Source organism: Eulemur rufifrons, chromosome 20, assembly GCF_041146395.1.
Source record: "Eulemur rufifrons isolate Redbay chromosome 20, OSU_ERuf_1, whole genome shotgun sequence".
Taxonomy (NCBI): Eukaryota; Metazoa; Chordata; class Mammalia; order Primates; family Lemuridae; genus Eulemur; species Eulemur rufifrons.
The window spans coordinates 5,245,398-5,265,746 of NC_091002.1; the positions used below are offsets into that span (position 1 = coordinate 5,245,398).

The following is a 20,349-nucleotide window of genomic DNA, read 5'->3' on the forward strand; positions in this document are numbered from 1 at the left end:
CCAAGTAGGCCCATCTGAGCAGCTGCCACCCCCCTACCCCCCCACCACTGGTCTTTCAACACACAGAAGAGGGAGAGACAGCAGGACAGCAATGCCCAGACTGTATTTGTCCCGGATATAATTTACTGTTACATTCAGGTAGTGATAAGTTACACACGGAGGGACCCGTGCACCAGGGATGCAGACCCCATCTGGGCAGACAGACTCACTTAAATACAGAAGGACAAGTCACCTAGACACAATGTACAAACAATTCCTACAGAACAAAATCAACACCAGGGCTTGCAAAGCAAAAACTAATTACACCATTAAGGACTTGCTTTAAAGATCACAAGTGATGCAGACATGAGGAATGTATATACTGGTGGCCACAAATGGCCATTACAATGCATTTGTCTGTGCAGTTTTGGCAGAAGCAGGATGGGGGGGGGGTGGCAGTGAGACCCCCCCCCCCCCCCGGGAGGCTGTAGGCTGGGCTGGGCCATACACTCCTGAAGCCAAACCAGAGCCACTTATGAGGTGAAGGCCAAACTTGGGACAGCCCCGGCCCAGAGAGGGAGGGCCAGGCCAGCTGTGCCCCATAAGCAAATAGAAGATCCAGACTAGGGGACCCTTTCCTTGGGGAGGTCAGACTCCAGGGGTCTGAGGTGTGAAACATGCCATCCTCAGACACGGGACAAACGCAGATTGTCTCACTCTGGCTGGGCCATCTGTTAGCCCATCACCCCAAGCATGGCCTGGCCAGCAGCACTGTCCACAGAGCCATGGGGGCTGGGAGGCACGGGAGGGTGTCTACACACTAACATGGGAGAGCTGACTGTTGGCAAGTGGCATGTAAGGTGCTAAAGTGGGAGCGGAGGGGGTCAAAGCCAGCCCCTCTGCGTGTGCCAGGAGTTAACACACACTTCCATAAACCTCTGGGCCACCCGGCCTCAGGGCATCAGAGGAGTTTCTGCTTCTGGTCTGTTCTGGGTGCTGAATGCCCCACCCTTGGGGCTGGAGGGGACACCCAGGGCCCAGCCCACACTCCAGCTGCCACGTGGGCAGCACCAAACCCACCCGGCCTCAGGGCGTCAGAGAAGCAAGGGCAGCCAGACCGGGCGCAGCCCGCGCTGCTTCTGCAGCTGTGCTCATGGCCTATGGTGGTAAGGCTGGGACACCAGGGGAGACACTGCCCAAGGCAGACAAGGAGGTCACCACCGACCGGCACCCCAGAACACGGACTGCCCACACCACCTGACTAGGGTGGGCAGTGAGGCCAGGAGGAGTTGGCAGCATTCCCTATCTGCTGGGCAGGGACACACCCAAGGCCCCTACAGAGCCACAGTCCAGGGGGATGGCCTGAGGGGCACAAAATAAGGTCGGACTCGCCCAGACAACCTGTACCAGCGTTACCAACTCAAGGGGCTGGGAGGTGGAGGACAAGAAGGGAAGACAGCCCGGGCACCCCCTTTCCCCTGGAACGTCCAGCAACAGGGCAGAGGGCTGGCCAGCCCACCTGTCACATGGCCTGGCAAGCAAACCCTGAAGATCTTTGATGGTGATGACATCTGGCAGGGAAGGAAATGGCTCCCAGCCAACCAGCAGTTTCCGTGTGACAGTGGATGGGAAACAGGGCTGGAAACATCCTGGGTCCCAGGAAGACGCTCTGGTCAGGACTGTGGCCAAGTCCATCACCAGGCCAGGCACTGTAGACTCAAAGCGCAGCTGTACCCCGAGGAGCTGATGACAAGGATGGCAGGTCCAGACATTCTCAGCCTGCCCTGCTGCCTCAGCCAGCTCTACTTGGGATCCCCCTCGGGGACAGGCGTGGTTTCCAGCCGGGTGTCCCTAGAGGTCCCGGCCTTCCTGGGCTTCTGCTTGGCTTTCCGCAGCATATGGACCTGTGCCAAGGTGGGGGTCGGAGGGCCAGGCTGACATGACAGATCACAGACCAGGTGTGCCTCCAGGCCCCCAGCCCTGGGACCCAGGTGCTAAAGGGGAAGGGCCTGGCAAAGCAGCCCTGACCCGCACCCCAGCACTGGGCACCTCTCAGCCATGCCCCTCCCCTGAGGCCCACGGGACTCATCTCCACTGAGAGGCAGATGCCCCCACTGGCCGCCTGGGGGCCTCCTGGGGTCAGGGAGGACCCAGACCATGCCAAAACATGCCAGAACCACCTGGGCACGACAGCCACCACCGGCCACTCTGCACAGTCCACCTGCCCAGCCCCAGCCCCAGCCCGACCTGACGTACCTTCGGGCTGGCAGCCGAGATGATCATGTTCCCGGGGGCCTGGACCCAGGGCTCCCCGTCCACCTGCACAGGGGTGGCCTTAAGGAGTGTGACACGGAAGTAGGAGCCCTGGGCGATGCGGATTCCGGAGCGCAGCCCACCCTGGACCTGGCCCTGGGGCAGGAGGGGTGAGCCGGGCTCAGCAGGGCCACGGGCACCACCCGGACCCACCCGGCTGGCCGGCTCACCATGTGGACAACGCCTGTGACCCCCACCACCTCCAGGAGTCCGTCATCCATGCGCGGCTTCTCGAACCTTGAGTCGCTGTCTGAGCCCCACAGGTCAGCCCCTGATCCCCAGCTGCCAGGGTAGGGGAAGGACACAGAGATGAGGCACGAGCCCGCCAGGGGCTGGCGGGCAGAGCCCCTGGGAGCCCTCTGCTCAAACCTGGGGATGTTGATGAAGATGAGCCCCTCGATGCTGGGCAGCTGCACTTCCTGCTGCTCCACCTGCAGCCGGATCTCCCTGTGCAGGCCTCGAGAGTGGCTGATCTTCTGCAGCCCAACCCGCACATATACACCCTTGTTGTGGAACCTGCAGGGGAGGAGATACCCACCATCACGCACCTGAGGCAGCCCCCACCTCTGGCCCCTCTCTGCCACTGCCTGCTGGAGAATCCCCAGGAAGTACGCCATCACCAGGTGGCAGGCCAGAGATGCCCAGGCTCCCATCCCTGCTGCTCTGGTACCTGCTCGTGAACTTGCCAGGCTCCTCCTCTCGTGCCTGGTGGAAGTCCAGGCTCAGTTCTGCGTCAATGCCAATGCCGCAGTAGTTGCTCATTTGCACGATCTAGGGACAGGGGTTTATCTCCCAGGACCTGCAGCCTCGCCAGGCACTTCTGAGCTCCCCAAGGTGGGTCCAGCTTCCTCTCCCCACACCCAACTCTTCCAGGGGCCCCAAGCTCTAGCTTCTGGGACCACTCCATCAATGACCACCAGAACTCCAGGAGAAGGCAGCATGCTGTGGGGTCCTGGCCAGGCTCTGGAGCCAGCCAGCCCTGGGCATGGTCCCCCGGCAGCACATGGCCCCCAGCATGTGACGCACTCTGTGCCTCAGCTGCTGCGTTTATAAAGAGGATGGTGCTGGTGCCTGCAGAGCGTGGCTAGGAGGAGGATAAGCACTTTGACACACATGGCAGTCACATGCAAGAGCCTAACTGGCGCCACAGGCCACCCTGGTACCTTGGGGGGCTCTGCCTCTGCCACACCGTTCTCTGCACTAGCAGCCTCGTGAGCATCCAGCAAGATGGTCCAGCGGTCCATGAGCACAGCGTCGGCCTCGTCCACGGACACCAGCACCGAGAACGGGTCCTCTCCACTGTAGCCGGCCCCCCAGCGGAGGACCCGGCCAAGGTCATTTCCTGGGACACAGGCGAGACACAGAACAACTCTCCACATCCAGCCCTCATCCATGAGGACAGAGACACCACCCCAGGCCTTGGGTGAAACTCAGGGCAGGAAGGGATAAACCCTTAGGCCCAATCCTCAGCTCAATGACTGAGCCCACCTGTGCCCAGGGGCAGGATGGCCACAGAAGGCTCCGGGCAAGCCAGACGGTGCCGTGTTTCCTCCAGGGCAGCAAGCACCCAGCCCACGGTGCCGTCCCCACCACACACCAGCACGCGGAAGCAGGGCACCTGGGAGAACAGGTGGAACCTAGCAGGAGAGAGACAGAAAGTGTCCCTCACCAGCATCACCACAGGGCACAGTGCAGGCACCAGGCTGCCCAGGTCCCCCAGGGCCTCAGCCCGTCCCCGCCCCAGACAGCCGCTTCCTTTTCAAATGCCCATCTCCAGCCGTGTGGAAGACTCGAAGGTTCCAACAAGGAACCCAATCGGAGTTGCTGCTGGTGGGTGGATGGGGTGTGGGGAGTGCAGCAGCTCCCCCAACTCCTCCTACCCAGGCCGCTGCGGTGATAATTTCCCTGGACCCACAGTCCCCCACACTCACCCAGGAAGAGGACCCCCGTTGGTCAGCTCGAAGACCTGGTGAGGGTTCAGCAGCTTCCGGAAACTGCAGAGCAGGTCTCGGCCCTTGAGGCCCCCACTCTTGGGGTTCACAAACACGAGGAGGGGGCAGCTGTCTGGGGGCAGGTTCCAGTGCTGACAGAGGGGGGCTGGGTTAGAATGGGGACCCAAGGTTGGGTGCCCGCCCCCGGGGGTGCCAGCCAGTGTCTGGCCCCTGACTCTGAGCCCACCCAGCCTGGGGCCAGCCGCTCCTAGGGAAGGCATGGCTGCACCCTCACACATGAGACCTTGCTGCCTGCTGACGGGGCAGCGCTGAAGCCAGCTGGCTGCTGCTCCTAGCACGGCACGGGAAAGGCCCGGCCCTTCCCACTGTGCCAGGTGTGAACAGACCACGCCCGCCACCTGGCCCTCAAGCCACAAGTCTGGGCCAAAAGCCCACGTGGGGCCGTGCCCGCCAGCCAGCTAGACCAAGGTCCACTTCTCGGGCCCCTAGCACACAGCTTTAGAGGACGGCGGCTCCTGGGCCTCCGTCTGCCTACATGGCAGCCAGGAAAAGCTGCTTGATCCACAGGGTGACCACATGTCTCCCCACGGCCACAAGACGGAGCCCATCTCCCCACATGCCACCCCAGGAAACAGCGCCCAGGGATCTAGACACAGTGGGCCCAAGGCTGGGCTCCCCACAGCAGGGGAGGGCTGGGTGACAGGACAGACAGGCCGGGTGCATACACAGGGTGGGCAGCGGCACACGGCTAGGCCGTGGCTCGGGGCAAGGACACACTCAGGGCCGAATGACCCACTGGGCAGGCAGAGCTGCCTGCGGTCACCACTTACCCACTCACCCCAGGGCAGGCAGCTGACAGGAGAGAGAAAGCGCATGTCGGGCCCACACCCAGCTCTGCCCACGGAGCATGTGGGGCCGGGGCCGGGGCTGGGGCTGAGGCTAACAGCCACCCTGTCCTGACCTGGGCAGAGCCAGGTGCAAGGAGCAGAAGGGACCCATAGGCATCACCTACCACAATCATAGGCTGCCAAATTCATTCTGCTCTAATTCTGCTTGGCTTGGGCTGGGGTCAGGGGTCAGGGATCCGGGTCAGGGATGAGTACAGCAAAGCAGCCACAGGCCCCTGATGGTGGCCTCATGGGACCCTTTGGGGGTGGAGGGCTGAAGACCATAGAGGCTGCTGTGAGAGCACAGGGTGCAGTGTGGGGTCCAGGGTCCAGCCCCCGAGGGCTCTGACCCATGTTGTACCCCTTCACCCTGCGCTGCTGTCAGACACCCCCCTTCCTGGTACTGCTGGGTCTTAAGCATAGTGCCCAAAGTCAGGGCGCTCTACCTGTTGCCAGGGTGAGGGTGAGGGTTAGGGGCTCCAGGCAGGAAGCAGGGACCACAAGGCCTCCCAGGGGGACAATGCTGTACCCAAGAGGATGGGGCTGGGCTGGTGGGACACTGACACATAGCCCTTAGTGAGGCAGCTCCTCTGGGGCCCAGTGTGTTCTGTGGGGCTGGGAGCTGCAACCTGGGGTCTTCCCACTAGGTAGAAGCCTCGGAGTCCAGAGAGACAGCTGGCCCTGGCCCCACGGTGGCCTGAGGGGCAGATCTTACCCACCAGGCTGCCTCAGGCCCCTTGGTGTACAACGGGCAACAGTGTCCTTCCTGAGCTGTCATGAGGCATGAACAAGGCAGCACCAACAGGCCCCCAGTGGACCCGAGGGCGAGATGCCAGGCGAAGAGAGTGCGTCTGGCCGGGGAACTGTGCACTTGCAGACCTGGGTTTTCTCCGGCCACCCCGCCTGAGTGTTTCCAAAGCCGGCCCAGGAACTGCTCACTCACCAGCACATCCGGGAGCACCAGCGCAGTCAGCAGCCGGCCCTGCACAGCCGTGTCCCTGACCAGCATGTACAGCCGCTCGGCCTCTGCGAAGCAGGCGACGTCCAGCACCACTGCACCTGAGGCAGGGGGGCCGAGACTCAGGGAAGGGCCTGTCCCATGCACCACAACCAAGATGTTTCCCTGGCACACAGGTCCCCGAGGCAAAGGTCAGGCGCTAGAGAAGGCCAGGGCTTTTCCACCTAACTCCAGGAATGACCTTTGGCCACACGTGACCACGCCCATTGAGTGCCAACTCACCTTGGGAGGAGTAGACGTGACTCACGGACACCACAGCGGCTGCAAAGGCAGGCTGCAGTCAGGGTGGCAGATGGTGAAGGACGCACATCGCAGAGGCCTGGCCCCACATCCTCCTCCCCGGGGGCCTCTGACTTGCTCCCTCTGGGGGCCACGTTACCCCCACTCTGGGCCCCTAAACTCTTCCCTCTGGGCCCTGACCTCTCCCAACCCTGGAACAGCCCCTGGTTCAAGGATGACTTCACACCCCCAAGGGCAGCTCCCCCAGAAAGTGCCATGCCCCACTCGAGCAACAGGGTTCCCTATACCCTGAAGGCAGGGCCCACCCGCCCGCCCAGAGGGAGAGACAGAGGCCAGGCACCATGGGAAATGGCCGCAGAGGGTAAAGCGCCCAGAAGCCCTTCGGAAGAGGGTGTGCGGGATGGGCCTGGAGGTGAGGATGGAGCCCGCCTGGATAGGACAGCACTTGGGCCCAGCAGCAGGCCTCAGCACTGCAGTCCCACTGCCTGCCATCAGGCCCCCGCCCCCAGCCAGCAGCCCTCGGCCAGCCATGGCGGTCACACCTTTGGTGGCCAAGGCCTCGTGCAGCAGGTTACTGTACTCCTGAGGGGACAAGCCGGGAGGCAAGCCGCCAATGAACAGGGAGACTCGAGGGGCCGCAGCCCTGCTCTCTGCCACGTAGAACCGCGTCTGGCTCACCTGCCGCAAGGAGGTCTGCAGGGAGAGAGGCAGGGATGCTGGGCTGGGGCAGAGGATGGCTCCACCAGCACCAGGCCCTCCGCCACCCCATCCACAAAAGGGGTCGCTGAGAAGATTCCCCAGGGCTGAAGCAAGATAAAAAGAGGAAAGCGAGGCCAGGAGGCTTCCTTCCTGTGGGCGGGCCCCTGTCCATTCCCCTCAGGGAGTTTAGGGAGGTCTGTGGCTCAACAGCCCACTCTGCTGGGAACAGGTGACTTCTTGGCCAGGAGGGTCAACTGTCCAGCCCAGGCAGACTCTGTCCCTGGGGAAGGTACTGCTCTGGGGAGCAGAGGTCATAGCTGCAGGCCAATAGCTCCCTGGGGCCATGTCCACACCCACTGACCTGCCGGATGTCCCAAAGCCGGTTGAGCAGGAGCTCTTCATCCTCCAGCACTGTCCGTTGGACTGCAGGGGCCAGGGGCACAGCCTGTCAGCACCAGGCTCCTCGCCCAGCTCTGCAGACAGCTGCCCCCACCCCCAGGGCATGTGGGGACACAGGGTGGAACTGTCAGAAGGGCAGAGTCTGGCCTCAATGGCCTGGCCACCACGCTGGAGGAGCCCCTAAGGCAGCAGGTCCAGGTCCTTGGCCCGGAACATGCATAGAGAATGCGGACACTGACCACGGGCCACGCACTCACCCTGCCTGCTGCCCATGAGCACCTCCACCAGCTGGAAGCTCTCTGGACTCTCGGCCTGTGGGGTCAGAAGGCAGGCCATGAGGCCCAGGGCGGCTGACAGAGGCAGCCACACCTGGGCCGGGATAGCAGCCTGGCCCACTAGGCAGTGACCCCGTCTGCCCAGCACAGGCAGGTCCAGAATACACACCTGGCGACCAAGCAGCGGCAGGACCTCCAGCACCACCGTCCGGGCTGTGCTCTGCGGGGTCACGCGCACGGACACGTAGGCCACACCCACCCTGTGGGTGCCAGGAGCTCAGGCACCAGCCTCCTCCCACCCCCTCCCGACTCCCACCCAGCAGGCCCAGTGCCCCGGCCGGGTCTCACTTGAGCCAGCCAGGGTAGATCTTCAGGACCTCCTGGGCACAAGGCAGAGCCCGGATGACCCAGGCCTCAGGCGAGGCCTCGCACGACCCCGGGCCTCTGCTGCCCTCCTCCTCCTCGGAGATTCGGGCACTGCCGGCCTTGGCACGGGCCCAGGCGTCACCCGCCTGCGAGGGCAGCGCGTGCAGCTCCAGGTTGCCAGGGTCCTCCGGGATGTAGTAGGCCCGCAGCGCCGCCTCCTGCAGAGGGTGGGCGGGTGTGGGACGCGGCCTTGGACACCACACACCCCTGCCCCTGCCTAGGGCTCCCCTTACCAGCACCTCCTCGCTCCGGGCCTGGCGGGGGACAGTGATGACACGGAACTGGTTTCTTCTGACTGAGTCGTCGCCATCAAAGATCTTCAGGGTTTGCTTGCCTGGGCCAGGGGAAGCGGATGTGAACCCAAGGGCTGGGGGACGGGGCGGGGGCTAATGAGGGCACTTACTGGACTCTGCAGGTGCCAGCGTCTCTCTGCCTGGGCCGGTGGCAGCACCTCCGTCCACACTGTCGTCCCCCTCCCCTGCAGGACACACAGACTCCTCACTCAGTGCCCGCCCCCAGTCCAGGGGGCACCCGAGGCCCGCCCCTCGCCTCCCAAGCACCTCACCCGGCTCCAGGGCCACAGTCTCCGCAATGCGGAAGCAGTGCATCTTGCTGAAGTTTCGGGACAGCAGGCGCACGCACGCCGGGGGCAAGACCAAGGAGCGCAGGCGCCCAAATGTGCACTCTGGGGCGAGCGCCGTGGAGCAGACCGAGTGGGCCTGGAGGGACACGGGATTGAGCCTGGGGTCTTGGGGCCGGGGTCCAGGACGCAGCCCATGCAGAGCGCCCACGCAGGGACAGGGCTGACAGCTCCACAGTGTGCAGGGGTGGGGAACCCCAATGCCAGAGCGGGACAGGGAGCCCGCCTTGAAAACAGAGTGGGATGCAGATGCAGACAGGCTGAAGGAAAGACAGACCCCACCCTCAGGGACGGCCCCTACTTGGAGGCCAAACCTCTCCTGCCCCACCTCCCGGCCCCTATTGAGCGCCCCTCCCCCACCTGAACTCCTCACCACTCCCATCCACCCGCTCGGCCCCCACGGCTCCACCTCTCCTCTCCGCACAGTCACCCCACCTGGACCCCGCACCACTCGCAGCGCACGCCAGCCAGCACATCGGAGGAGCCGCATGTCTTCCTGCAGACCTCGCAGCGTGCACCGGAGGGTAGGTTCCCCTCCCGCCAGTGGTGGTGGTATGTGTCCTGGGGAAGGGGACAGTCAGCAGCTGGGCCTGGTTGGAACCCCCAGGTCTGCACTCAGTGTCCCTGGCACCTGCGTACTCACGTGATCCTGGTGCCCGTCTTGGTGGCACTGGCGGCAGTCACTGCAGGCGAAGGGCACACAGTCGGGGTGAAGGTACAGCTCACACACTAGGGGCCAGGAGCAGGGTTAGGGGCCTCTTGCAGCGCCGTGGCCCCTCTATGCCCCTTGGCCTCTCTGCTCCGCTGGGTCCCTTCCTCCGCATTCCACCCCCCAGCACCCTGGCCAGCAGCATGTGGCCACAGCCCCCAGGCCAGCCCTCCACCTGACAAGCCACTGGGCAGCAGCGACCAGGACCCTGGGTGAGGTGGGGGAGCCACGTGGGCTCCAGGGGGTGGGGTACCTTCACAGCGAAGTGCAGGCGCCTCCAGGCCCTTGCGGCAGATGGCACAGAACTTGCGCTTGTAGAGTCCCCGGGGGCCGAAGCAGTGGGCTACAGGGACCTGGCAGGAGCAGAGGGCAGCCTCACCCCATGTGGATCCTGCTGGGGGCTGCCCCAGCATGCCCACCTAGACACTCCCTGAGGGCTGACAATAGCCTGCCCATGCCGTCACCCCCTCCCTCTGCACCTGGACCATTCTGCAGCTCAGGCCTCTGCTGGGACTGCCCAGCCCTGGTCCAGCTGTGCCTCCCAGGAGGCCCCAGCAGCGGCCACAGCCCCAGGCCTGGGGGCAGCCGGGCCAATCAACAACAGAGGAGAGGGCTCTGTGACTTCCATGCAGTCCTGCCTGACACAGATGGAGGCCCACTTGCCACCCACACTTCCCTCCTTGGGCCAGGCGAAGGTCTGTCAACTGCCATGCTTCTGTCTCCTTGGGTCCAAGGACTCCCAAAGCACCCGAGCCCCACCCCGGCAGGGAATCGGACTGCAGCGAGTGTGAATGTGTGTGTGGGGGGAGGGGGGGTGGATTCTACTTGTCCATGAGAAGGGGCAGGAGAGGGATCATGTCTTCACTCCTGACCCTTGTCCTTACCCCAGTATCCCAAAACTTAGGTTAAAATATGCACAAAAGAACAAACAGAAAAATACCAGAATGGTAACTGGGGATATGCCAGAATGGTGGGTGACATTTATTTTCTTTGTTAAATATCTGTATTTCTAAATTGTTCATCATGCATATATTTGAAATACATACTCATATTTTTTAATTTAGTAGAGTATAAAAAAAACATTAAAATCAACATTAGAGGCCGGGCGCGGTGGCTCACGCCTGTAATCCTAGCACTCTGGGAGGCCGAGGTGGGCGGATCGTTTGAGCTCAGAAGTTCGAGACCAGCCTTAGCAAGAGCGAGACCCCATCTCTACTAAAAATAGAAAGAAATTATATGGACAGCTAAAAATATATATAGAAAAAAAAAAATTAGCCGGGCATGGTGGTGCATGCCTGTAGTCCCAGCTACTCGGGAGGCTGAGACAGGAGGATCGCTTGAGCTCAGGAGTTTGAGGTTGCTGTGAGCTAGGCTAACGCCACGGCACTCACTCTAGCCTGGGCAACAGAGTGAGACTCTGTCTCAAAAAAAAAAAAAAAAATCAACATTAGAAAACTGCAGCCTTAGGATGTCCACATGAGGGACCGCCCAGGCTGACATGGCATTCGAAGGGTGCTGGCTGCCACCAGGAGCCAGTGTCCTCGGGCTCTTCTGCACTCAGCCTGGTAATCAAGTTCTTCCCAAACCCGGCATCAAACGTCAGAGGGAGAGGCCGCGGCCAGACCCTGGGCAGCAGGAGGGGCGTCCACTGGCCTGGGCTCCCCTCACGCTGCCCACCTCACGACCTGCACTCCACCACTGCACCAGGTGGGTGCGTCCCACTGCCCAGCACCCCACCTGCAGCCTGAACACATCGCACTGAAGAATTTGGGGAGGGCCCGGTCCGCAGAGAGCAAGGCTGACGGTGAGGGAGGACTGAGCATGGCCCACGCAGAACAGCCTCCGACACCGTCAGCCCGCCCTCCCTAAACGTCGCTGCCTTCAGCACCATCACCCAGAGAAGGGAAGTGCCCTGCGCCCTTCAGGGACCTGGGCCAGTCACCTTCCTGCCCTGCCCAGAGCCCTGCAGAGGGAGGTTGGTGGCCAAAACCTCCCTACGCTCCAAAAAAGCTGCCTTTACTTTGTCACTTGCTATTTTGAGATATGTGTAGGTTCATACGCAGTTGTGAGAAATGGTACAGAGAGATCTTTTATACCCTGTGCCCAGCTTCCCCCAATGGTAGCATCTTGCAAAACTAGTCAGAGTCACCGCCAGGATGCCGACATGCAGTGAAGACGCATAAACCTCCATCTCCTCCCCTCCCACTGTCCTCACAGCCACACCCACTTCCTTAACTCCTGGAAACCTCTAATCTGTGCTCACTCTAGTTCTGTTATTTCAAGAAGATTCTATGGGCAGGCTCATGCAGTATGTGACCTCGGGGATCGGCTTTCCTCAGCACAGTTCCCTGGAGGCCCATCCAGGGAGCTCAGTGAGTGAACAGCTCATTCCTTTAAATCCTGAGCAGTTTTCTAACCTTTGCTTTTTAACCACGGGTGCAACTAAAGTCTGACAGCATGAAGAATGGCCAGGGTCTCGGCGCCTCCACCCCACGAGAGCTGACACACACACCCCAGCCTCCTGGCAGGTGTGGCACCCCCCACCCCACACTCACCCGGACCAGGCTGGGTGCAACACTCGTGCATGGGGTCTTCACATGCTTCAGGCACTTCTCGTGGGACATGAAGTTGCAGACTGTGGGGATGAGAGTGAGTGAGTTGGCCCTGCCCCACCCAGGAAGTGAAAGGCCCCATGGCTGGGCCTTGGCCATCAGGACCACCAAAGGCAATTCCCACCAATCCCACCAGGCGGCCCCTGGATACTATGATCCTTTGAGTTCCCTCCCTCATCTGAGAAAGGCCAAGACTGAGAATCCAGGGGATGGGTGGCCCTGACCACCCTGGAGGACAATAAGCACGTCCTCTCTCCTAACAGTAGCCCTGCCCCTTGCAAGCAGGCCAAGCTCTCCTTCGTCTCTGCAGTTGGGCTTCTTCGAGGGGCAGTCCTGCAGCTCACCGGCCTCACCAGACAGGCAGGGGGCTTGGCAAGCTCCTGCATCTCTGCACAATCTCTGAAGCCCCAGACTGGCTTCACCAGAGACACCCTTCTCTCACTTCACCCAAACTGCTGTGCACCATGCCTGAGACCCAAAGCCACCAGGAAGCAAAGCAAGCTGGTCCGGTGAGGGCTCCAGAAGGCAGGAGCCGCTGGAGAGGTGGACAGCCCAGGCCTCCCGAGGCAGGGAGCATTAAGCATCCGCTGCGTGCAAGGGCCCAGGGCAGCACCTCAGGCAGCAGAGAGCTCAGGAGGGCCAAGGGAACAGGGAGCAGCACACCCAACCCATCCTGGGGGTGGCAGTGTGCCCCATCCTCACACAACTGCTCGGCAGGGAGACGGACAGATAGGAGTCGGGGAGAGGTCTGGGCCCCATTGGGTGGGGGCAACAGGAGGGTGGGGGCTGCAGGGGCTGGGAAGTGGGCAGGACACACCAGCCAAGACAGCCTTGGGTGAAGACGGCCCATGGAACTGAGAGGCAGGCTGGTGACAGGACAGGCAGCTCTCCCAGAAAGCCCTCAGTTAGGATGCACCTCACCCTCCCACCAAAGCCCCGAAAACCCCAGTCCCTAGAAGGAGGCACACAGAAGTTCTTCATGGGCTGCTCTAGAGAAAACTTCCGGAAGTAGGCTGGTTCGAGGAAAGAAGTCGGGAGACAGGAGGAGAGCACCCTGATAACCGTGGGAGGCAGCTGCAGCAGACACTGCCCAGCCTCCTCCTCAGCCCACAGCCTTGCCAGGGCCCTCTGTCTGCCCCACGCCCCTCCCAAGCACCATGCCGCCCTACTTCCGTGAGCTGCTTTGCCCCAGGACCATGCTTAGGGCTCCTGAGCTCCACCTACAGGGTCACACCTGTGAGAGGGACCCTGAGTCTAGCCTCACACTTTGAGTTCTGCCTTTATCAACTCTCAGCTGCAGAGATCCTGGATCTAGCCTCAGACCTGGAACTCTGCTTTTTGTACCTTTCACCTGTGTGTCAAATCCAATGGTCTAGCCTCAGACCTGGGGCCCACTCAGCCTCCATATACACCTCCTCCATCTCAGGGGAACTTCCAAGGGGCAGACAGGGCAGTGCAATATTTGTGATCTGACAGAGAAATCAGACCACCCCCATGCCAGCTGGATGGACCACCTCGTGCAGCCCTGGGGGTCAGAACAACCATGCCATTTCCACCGCAGAAGGCATCCTCTTTGTGTGAGAGGCCCAGTCTCCTTTGCAGGCCCTGGCTGTCCCCAGAGGAAAGGCCTGTCCCCCTGAGTAGGGCAGAGGCTTCTTAGTCCCCTCCCACCTCCACATCCCAGGCAGGGACACAGCAAGTGTCAGACATCCATGTACTCCATGCAAACACTCTGATCTTGTCCCAGTCTCCCTCTACAGAGGCTGGGCTGTGGTCTCCAGGGCCCACTTGCTTACAGGACAGAGGAAGACCAGAAAAGAGCCAACTCTAGAAGCACCAGGGAGCCAGAGGTGGGAGAGGACCACCCTCGCCCCAGCCTGGCAAGCTTAGCAGCTAGGTGGAGCCATGCTGGGGGCAACAGGGGCCAGGGCCCCTGGCCAGGGCCCAGGCCAGCCCTGCTTGGCCACAACTGCTGCCCTAGCTGTTAGGAGAGGAAGCTAGCCATGGGGACCCCAGAGGTGGTCCAACTTGCCTCGAGGACATCTGGCTTCACCCCCAACCGGCAACTGTCCCCAGCACACCCCTGGATTCCATGCACAGCACTGCACTTGGGGCACACTGGCCCCGCTCCTTAAAGAGCTGGCCATCACCTCAGCAGGGAGGTTCTGGGCCCAGCTGGCGCCCCGGGCCTGTCCTGGGCAGGCTGCCGCTGGAAGGAGCAGAGCTCAAGGTGAGGGGCGCACTTCGGGGTGGGAGAACCCGGGCCAGAAGGTTAAGGTTAGAGTTAGGCGCCAGGACCCCGACGCAAGCGAGAGGCGTGCGTTCTGGGAAAGGCCGGCCCCGCCTCGGAAGGGCTCCCGGCAGGGCGCTCACCGTCGCACAGGAAGCCGGCCAGCCCCCAGATGAAGTCGGAGCAGAGGTGGCAGAAGGTGGGTTTGGTGAGCGTCACCTTCCGGAAGCTGTGGCCCGGCGCGGCGGCGGGACTCGGGGATCTGGCGCCGACCCGCTCCAGCCCCGGCCCCGGGCGCGAGCGGCCTCCGCCGCCCAGCACTGGGCTGCAGGCCGGGCTGCCGGGCCTCGGGGCGCCGCCGTCCAGCCAGGGGCGGGCCCCGGGCTCGGCCGCCGCAGCCATCCCCGGCCGGAGCCGCCCGAGCCCCGGCGGGCGCGCTGGAGGCGGGTGCGCGCTGGGGGCTACGGCGCCGCAGCGGCTCTGCCCGCGCGGCCAGGCTGCCGACTGCGCCCGGTCCACTGCGCAGTCGCGGGCCTCGGGGCGGGGCCAGGAGGCGGGGCGAGGGCGGAGGCGGCGTCTACCAGGTGGGGTCTATGGCGCTGGGCCAGAGTGGGGCCGGCAGAGCCTCGCGCTGCACTCTGCGGGACCACTCGGGCGGGCCCGGCGTGGTTCGCGTGGGCTCGGCCTGACCGCCTGCGCCAGCCCGCGGGCCGCAGCGGGCCCAGATTTCCCCAACGCAGCTTCCGGACACCGCACCCGAGGCATTTGCACCTGCGGCACCCAGGCCCGCGGCTGCGCAGAGGGACGCCACCCACGCGGGTCGCAGATCTCGCGCGCGGCTCACGGTTGCGCAAGGAGACCCGGAGGAAGGCGGCCCTGCGCCTGGGGGAGCCTCCAGGAGGCAGAGTTCGCGGGAACCCCGCGCGACGCCTGGGCGGGTCGGTCTGCGGGGTCTCCGCGCGCGGGACTTGCGTACGGGCACAGGTCCCCCAGAAGCGATCATCGTCCTCACGACAGGAGGGCCGCGGAGCCGCACTGTCCCCGGGGCGTAACGCGACTGTGCCCGCCTGCCAGCAGGGAGGTCCGGGGCTGTCCTTCACGACCCTCACTGAGCCTCCTCGACCACCCTTCCCCGCCTCAGCTCCCAGCTAGCCTGGATCCCGCCATGGGGGGCCCTCGGGACGCCGCGGGGCTTCGTGGAGGGGCGGCCCCAGCACTCACAGCTTTGTCATGTCCAGGTGGTACCAGTGACGGTTGGGGACATGTCCATGAGAGTCACCCTGCCCCCACCGCTGGCAGCACTCCAAGTCCCTGCTCCTGAGGGCCTAACCGTGGATTGTAGTCCACATGGCCGCGCTGGGCATCGTTGGCCAAGGAGCTTCCTGGGGCACCCACGTGGTCCCTGCCGGTTTTCAGGGGCCTCTGGAGCCAGGCCCCTCACCCTGGGAGGCAGAGCAGGAACCTGCAGGGCCTCAGGAGAAGGGTGTGCTCCAGGGGTGCGCAGCAGCGTGGGGCCGGAGGAAGAGGAAAACCGGGACAGGGCACAGCCAGGGGAGGGTTATGTCCCAGGGGAGGGTTGATGACCACAAGGATTCCAGGAAATGTCTGGGGGTGTGCTAGAGCCTCCTGAGGCCAGGGAGGGAGAGGGACACTTGCCCTCTGATCCCAGGAGTGGAGGGCGGGCCCTGTGTCCAGGAGAGAGGATGGTACCAGGAATCCAGCCCAAAGATAGAGGAGAACCTGGGTGCTCAAAGCCTGGTGGAGTGGTCCTTTTTCGAGAAACTGTTGGTGGAGCATCTGCTGGAGGTGGGGCTCTCGGCAGCCCAGGGGATGCAGGAGGTGCGGCCACATGCATCCAGGGACCTGTCTGCCCTCCAGGAGCTGTGTTCTGGGCAGCCAACAGCAAACAGGAATAAACAAGCCTGAAATGCCTAGTGTCTCGATGCCAGCTGTGGATGGAGAGAGACAGGGCTGAGCAACCAGGAGCAGCTGGCTTCTGGCCACCGGAAAGCGTCCAGGCAGAGGAATCACCAGTGCCAGGGCCCTGGGGCAGGCTGTTTAAGGACGGAGGGAGTCCTAGCCCAGTGCCCAAAGGAGTCAGTGCATGCTGCCCCTCCCCCTGGAGCACTCAGCTGGGTCTGCCACCCCTTAGTCCCTGCACCTTGCAGTCAGACAGCTGGGAGGACCTGGGCCCCACCTCTTCTCTCTCACCCTAACCCTAACCCTCCTCTGCCCTCTGCCCACTTCAGCCAGGCCATGCCCCTGCACCCACCCTGGGCCAGATCGCCAGGACAGCCCCGCCCCAGGCCCCACCTGCCTCTTGGCCCTGGGAGGGCTGTGACCCAACCCTGCTGCCCAGGAGACAGAGGCTTACGAAGCCCACTCCACGTGGTACAGACTGCAGCTGACCTCTGAGGAAAAATAGTATTTAAGGACACTCTTTTCCCCATTCAGGAGAAAGCGGAGAGCTTCAAGAAAGAAAACCCACATCTGACCATGTCTGCCTACACTTGACTGTGCCTTCTGATCCAGCATGTTAATTAAAATAGCAGGCGAACAATACTGCCATCAACCCCCCCACAGACGTTCAAAACAATTCGCACCTTCTCGCTGAAAGGGCTGCTGGGACTGCCTGCTTGGGTGGAGAGCCTCTTCTGTGTCACCTACTCCCTTCCCACACTGTCGGTCAGCTTGGGCACCACACGGAAACTGCAGACTGGGTGGCTTAAACAAGGAGTGCCTTTTTCACAATTCGGGACTATGGGAAATCAGGGATCAGGGTGCTGGTACTGTCAGGTTCTGGTGAGGGCCGTCTTCCCTCCCTGCTCCCCAAGGAAGCCACTATGCTTAAGCCTAACCACATTGTTATGGGTAAAATTGTGTCCCCCAAAATTCATATGTTGCCATCCTAACCCCAGCACCTTGGAATATGACTTTATTTGGAGATGAGGTCTTTACAGAGCTGATCAAGTTAAAATAAGGTCTTTAGGGTGGGCCTTAATGCAGTATAATGGTGTCCTTATAAAAGGGGGACATTTGGAGACACACATGTGCACAGGAAGAACGCTACGAGAAGATGAGGCAGAGGTTGGGGCGGTGCTTCTGCAAGCCCAGGAAGGCCAAGGATGCCGGCACCCACCGGGAGCTGGAGAGAGGCTGGGTCAGGTGTTCCCTCAAAGGCTCAGGAGGAACCACCCCTACCCACATCCTGATCTCAGACTTCCTGCCTCCAGAACTTTGAGATGATAAATTTCTGTTGTTTAAACCACCTGGTCTGTGGTGCTTTGCTATGACCACCCTAGGAAACTCATACACACATCGACTGTTCTAGCCCGTTCTGAACTCCAAAGGAGACAGCTGAGTCTGTGTTATTTGGTGACTGGCTTCTCTCACTCGACATTTTGTTTTGAGCTCCAAGGACCAGTCCTTTCTATTGCTGCTGCAAATTAAATTGCACATCAATTGCTGCTCTTCCATTGTAGGTATGTAGTACAGTTGATTGATTGATTTTTTTAGAGTCTTGCTCTGTCTCCCAGGCTGGGGTGCAGTGGTGTGATCATAGTTCACTGCAGCCTCGAACTCCGGGGCTCAAACAATCCTCCTGCTCCAGTCTCCTGAGTAGCTGGGACTACAGGTGTCACCATGCCCAGCTAATTTTTTTTTTTCTATTTTTAGTAGAGATGGGATCTCACTTTTGCTCACGCTGATCACAAACTCCTGAACTCAAGCAATCCTCCCACCTCGGCCTTCCAGAGTGCTAGGATTACAGGAGTGAGCCACCACGCCCAGCCTATTTATTTTATCGTTAATAGGCTTGGGGACTACTGCCAGATCTTGGCTACTATGAATAATGTTTCCTGAACATTCTTGTCCCTGTGTTTGGACACCACATGCACACATATCCACACATCTGCTGGGGTAAACCACTGGGTCACAGGACATGCTGTGTTCACCTTTAGAAGATAATCCCAAACATTTTCCCAAAAATCCACACAAAAATAAAAATTCATACTTCCATCAGCAATGTAGGAAACGTCCCTCTGCTGTACATTTTTGCCAACCCTGGACACTACAAGTTCCACAATTTCAGCCTTTCTTGGAGGGGCGCAGTGGTATCCCAGTGTGGTTTTGACTTAGTGTCAGATGGCAAAGCAGGCTTACACCTTGTCACAGATTTGTCTGCCATCTGCAGCTCTTCTTATGAGGCTCTGTTAAATGTGTTTTCTATTTAATTTCTTTTTCTTATTGATTTGTAGGAATTCTTTATATATTCTGGAGGTGATTCTTTCATCAATTACAGTTGATTGTCATTGTTCAACATAGTTCTATTCCATCAAGGACAACAGTAACTGTACACCATGAACGCAGAATTAGGGAACACTGAACCATTGCTTTTAGGGGAAATACTGAGTTAGGTTCCTGCCAGCCTCTGGTCACATTTTTGGCACTCAGTCAATACATTACCTTGTTTTTTGTGTGTTTCTGTTTAAGGACACCTTTATTCAATATATATTTATTATACATATATATTAATATTTGGTACAGCACCCTAACAATGTCATAGCTTTGGAGATAATTTTTCTGAGAATTGACTAAAAACCAGGAACCTTCAACCACTTGTCAATTTTTGGGATAGTATCAAAGAATACTATTAACTGAGAAGGCTATTAAATTTTCCTCCATTTCTAACCGTCCACCTGCGTGAAGCCAGATTTTACAACCTATTGCAACAGGTTGAAGAAGCAGCAGGTATGGGAATTCTGCTGCTTTCTGTTAAGCCAAACATTAAAGAGATTTGAACAATGGTCATTCTTCTCACTAAATTTTGTTTGTGAAAATAGTTATGTGTTTTATGTTACCATTGAATGGATTCCTATTGTCATTTGAAATAATAAATATTTTTAAATGTTCTCCAAGTTCTCCCAAAAAACCCCACATGTATATGTAAATACTGTTGATTTATCAACATCAAGCTCACAGCCAACAGCGCTACCGCTCACACCTGGACAAGGCTCACCTACGGTCCTTTTCTCCATGAGGCTCATCACAGCTGCTTGCGCTTGGGGACACTGGACAGCACTTCAAAACTGGGCCTGTGGCCATTTTAAAGATTGAAATCACCAACAGAAGAACAAAGATGCGGAAAACGTGACACTGAGTAGACCATGGAAAGGAGGACTGTTTGCAGGCTGAGTGGAAAGGACAAGGCAGAGTGTGGCCTCGCTCCAGCCCAGCAGGGGCACGTCAGTGATTCAGTCTTCCTTGCTCTGAGCACGTTCAGGAATGACCGTGGAGGCACAGTGAGTGTTGATTTTGAGGTTACAAACAAATTTAGCAAATGGGTTAATTTGCAAATGCAGGATGTGGGCCCCACTTCCCTCCACTGCAGGGTGGCCGAACCCTTCAGAGGTGGCTTCTGATGTTCTTAATTGTCACTGTGTCTGAATGACCAAGCCTTTCCCTTCTGCTCTGGGTGGGTGTCCTACTTAAGCACCTGCCACCACTAATGTCATGCAGATGCTCCCCTAGTAGGGGAGCCTTTTCTCCCTTTGACACTGACATCTCTGAGCCAGCCAGGGCTGATTGTGGTGGGGTCCTGGCTTGTGGTGTGGTCCACTCCTCCCAAGGCTCTGGGGCACCTCTGCCACACGGCAGGTAGCTGGGTTTGGGGTAGCCTCAAGCCAATGGGGCTCTCTTCAAGAAAAATGCAAAATAATTATTATAAAATTAGATACATATTTACTCAAAACAAGAGAAGAAATCACAACAAATACTTTAAAAAATTGCCTAATAGCACAAAGGTCACAAAATCTAGAAAGTACCATAATTATTATTTATAGTGGCCTGCTACACCATACTTTTTCTTCTACATCTTCTATCATTTATTATAACAGTTTTGCAATATAATTTTCCAAAGAGAAAAGAGAAAGATAATTTAGTCTCTCTAGCATGGCTGATTATAAAAAACAA

At 59.7% G+C, this 20,349-nt stretch overlaps 2 protein-coding genes across 3 annotated transcripts in view; one reads left to right on the top strand and one right to left on the bottom strand.

Annotated features, from left to right (window-relative positions):
- MAEA (macrophage erythroblast attacher, E3 ubiquitin ligase) overlaps positions 1 to 20,349 on the top strand; it is a 400,167-nt gene that overhangs the window by 48,990 nt on the left and 330,828 nt on the right. The window lies entirely within an intron of this gene.
- Positions 1,632 to 14,781, bottom strand: DGKQ (diacylglycerol kinase theta). Of its 2 annotated transcripts, XM_069496342.1 has the most exons (23): positions 14,523 to 14,781; positions 12,093 to 12,172; positions 9,791 to 9,890; positions 9,472 to 9,557; positions 9,264 to 9,389; positions 8,754 to 8,907; positions 8,592 to 8,666; positions 8,422 to 8,522; positions 8,111 to 8,346; positions 7,932 to 8,022; positions 7,745 to 7,799; positions 7,450 to 7,511; positions 6,932 to 7,082; positions 6,372 to 6,410; positions 6,075 to 6,190; positions 4,224 to 4,375; positions 3,781 to 3,929; positions 3,456 to 3,634; positions 2,963 to 3,063; positions 2,662 to 2,808; positions 2,463 to 2,574; positions 2,236 to 2,388; positions 1,632 to 1,883 (listed from the first exon to the last, which is right to left on the bottom strand). In XM_069496342.1, exons 1-23 carry the CDS (start codon positions 14,779 to 14,781, stop codon positions 1,782 to 1,784), a joined length of 2,826 nt encoding a protein of 941 aa, XP_069352443.1. In that variant the 3' UTR covers positions 1,632 to 1,781. The 2 variants fall into 2 exon arrangements, with proteins under 2 accessions (XP_069352443.1, XP_069352444.1); XM_069496343.1 differs by lacking the exon at positions 6,372 to 6,410.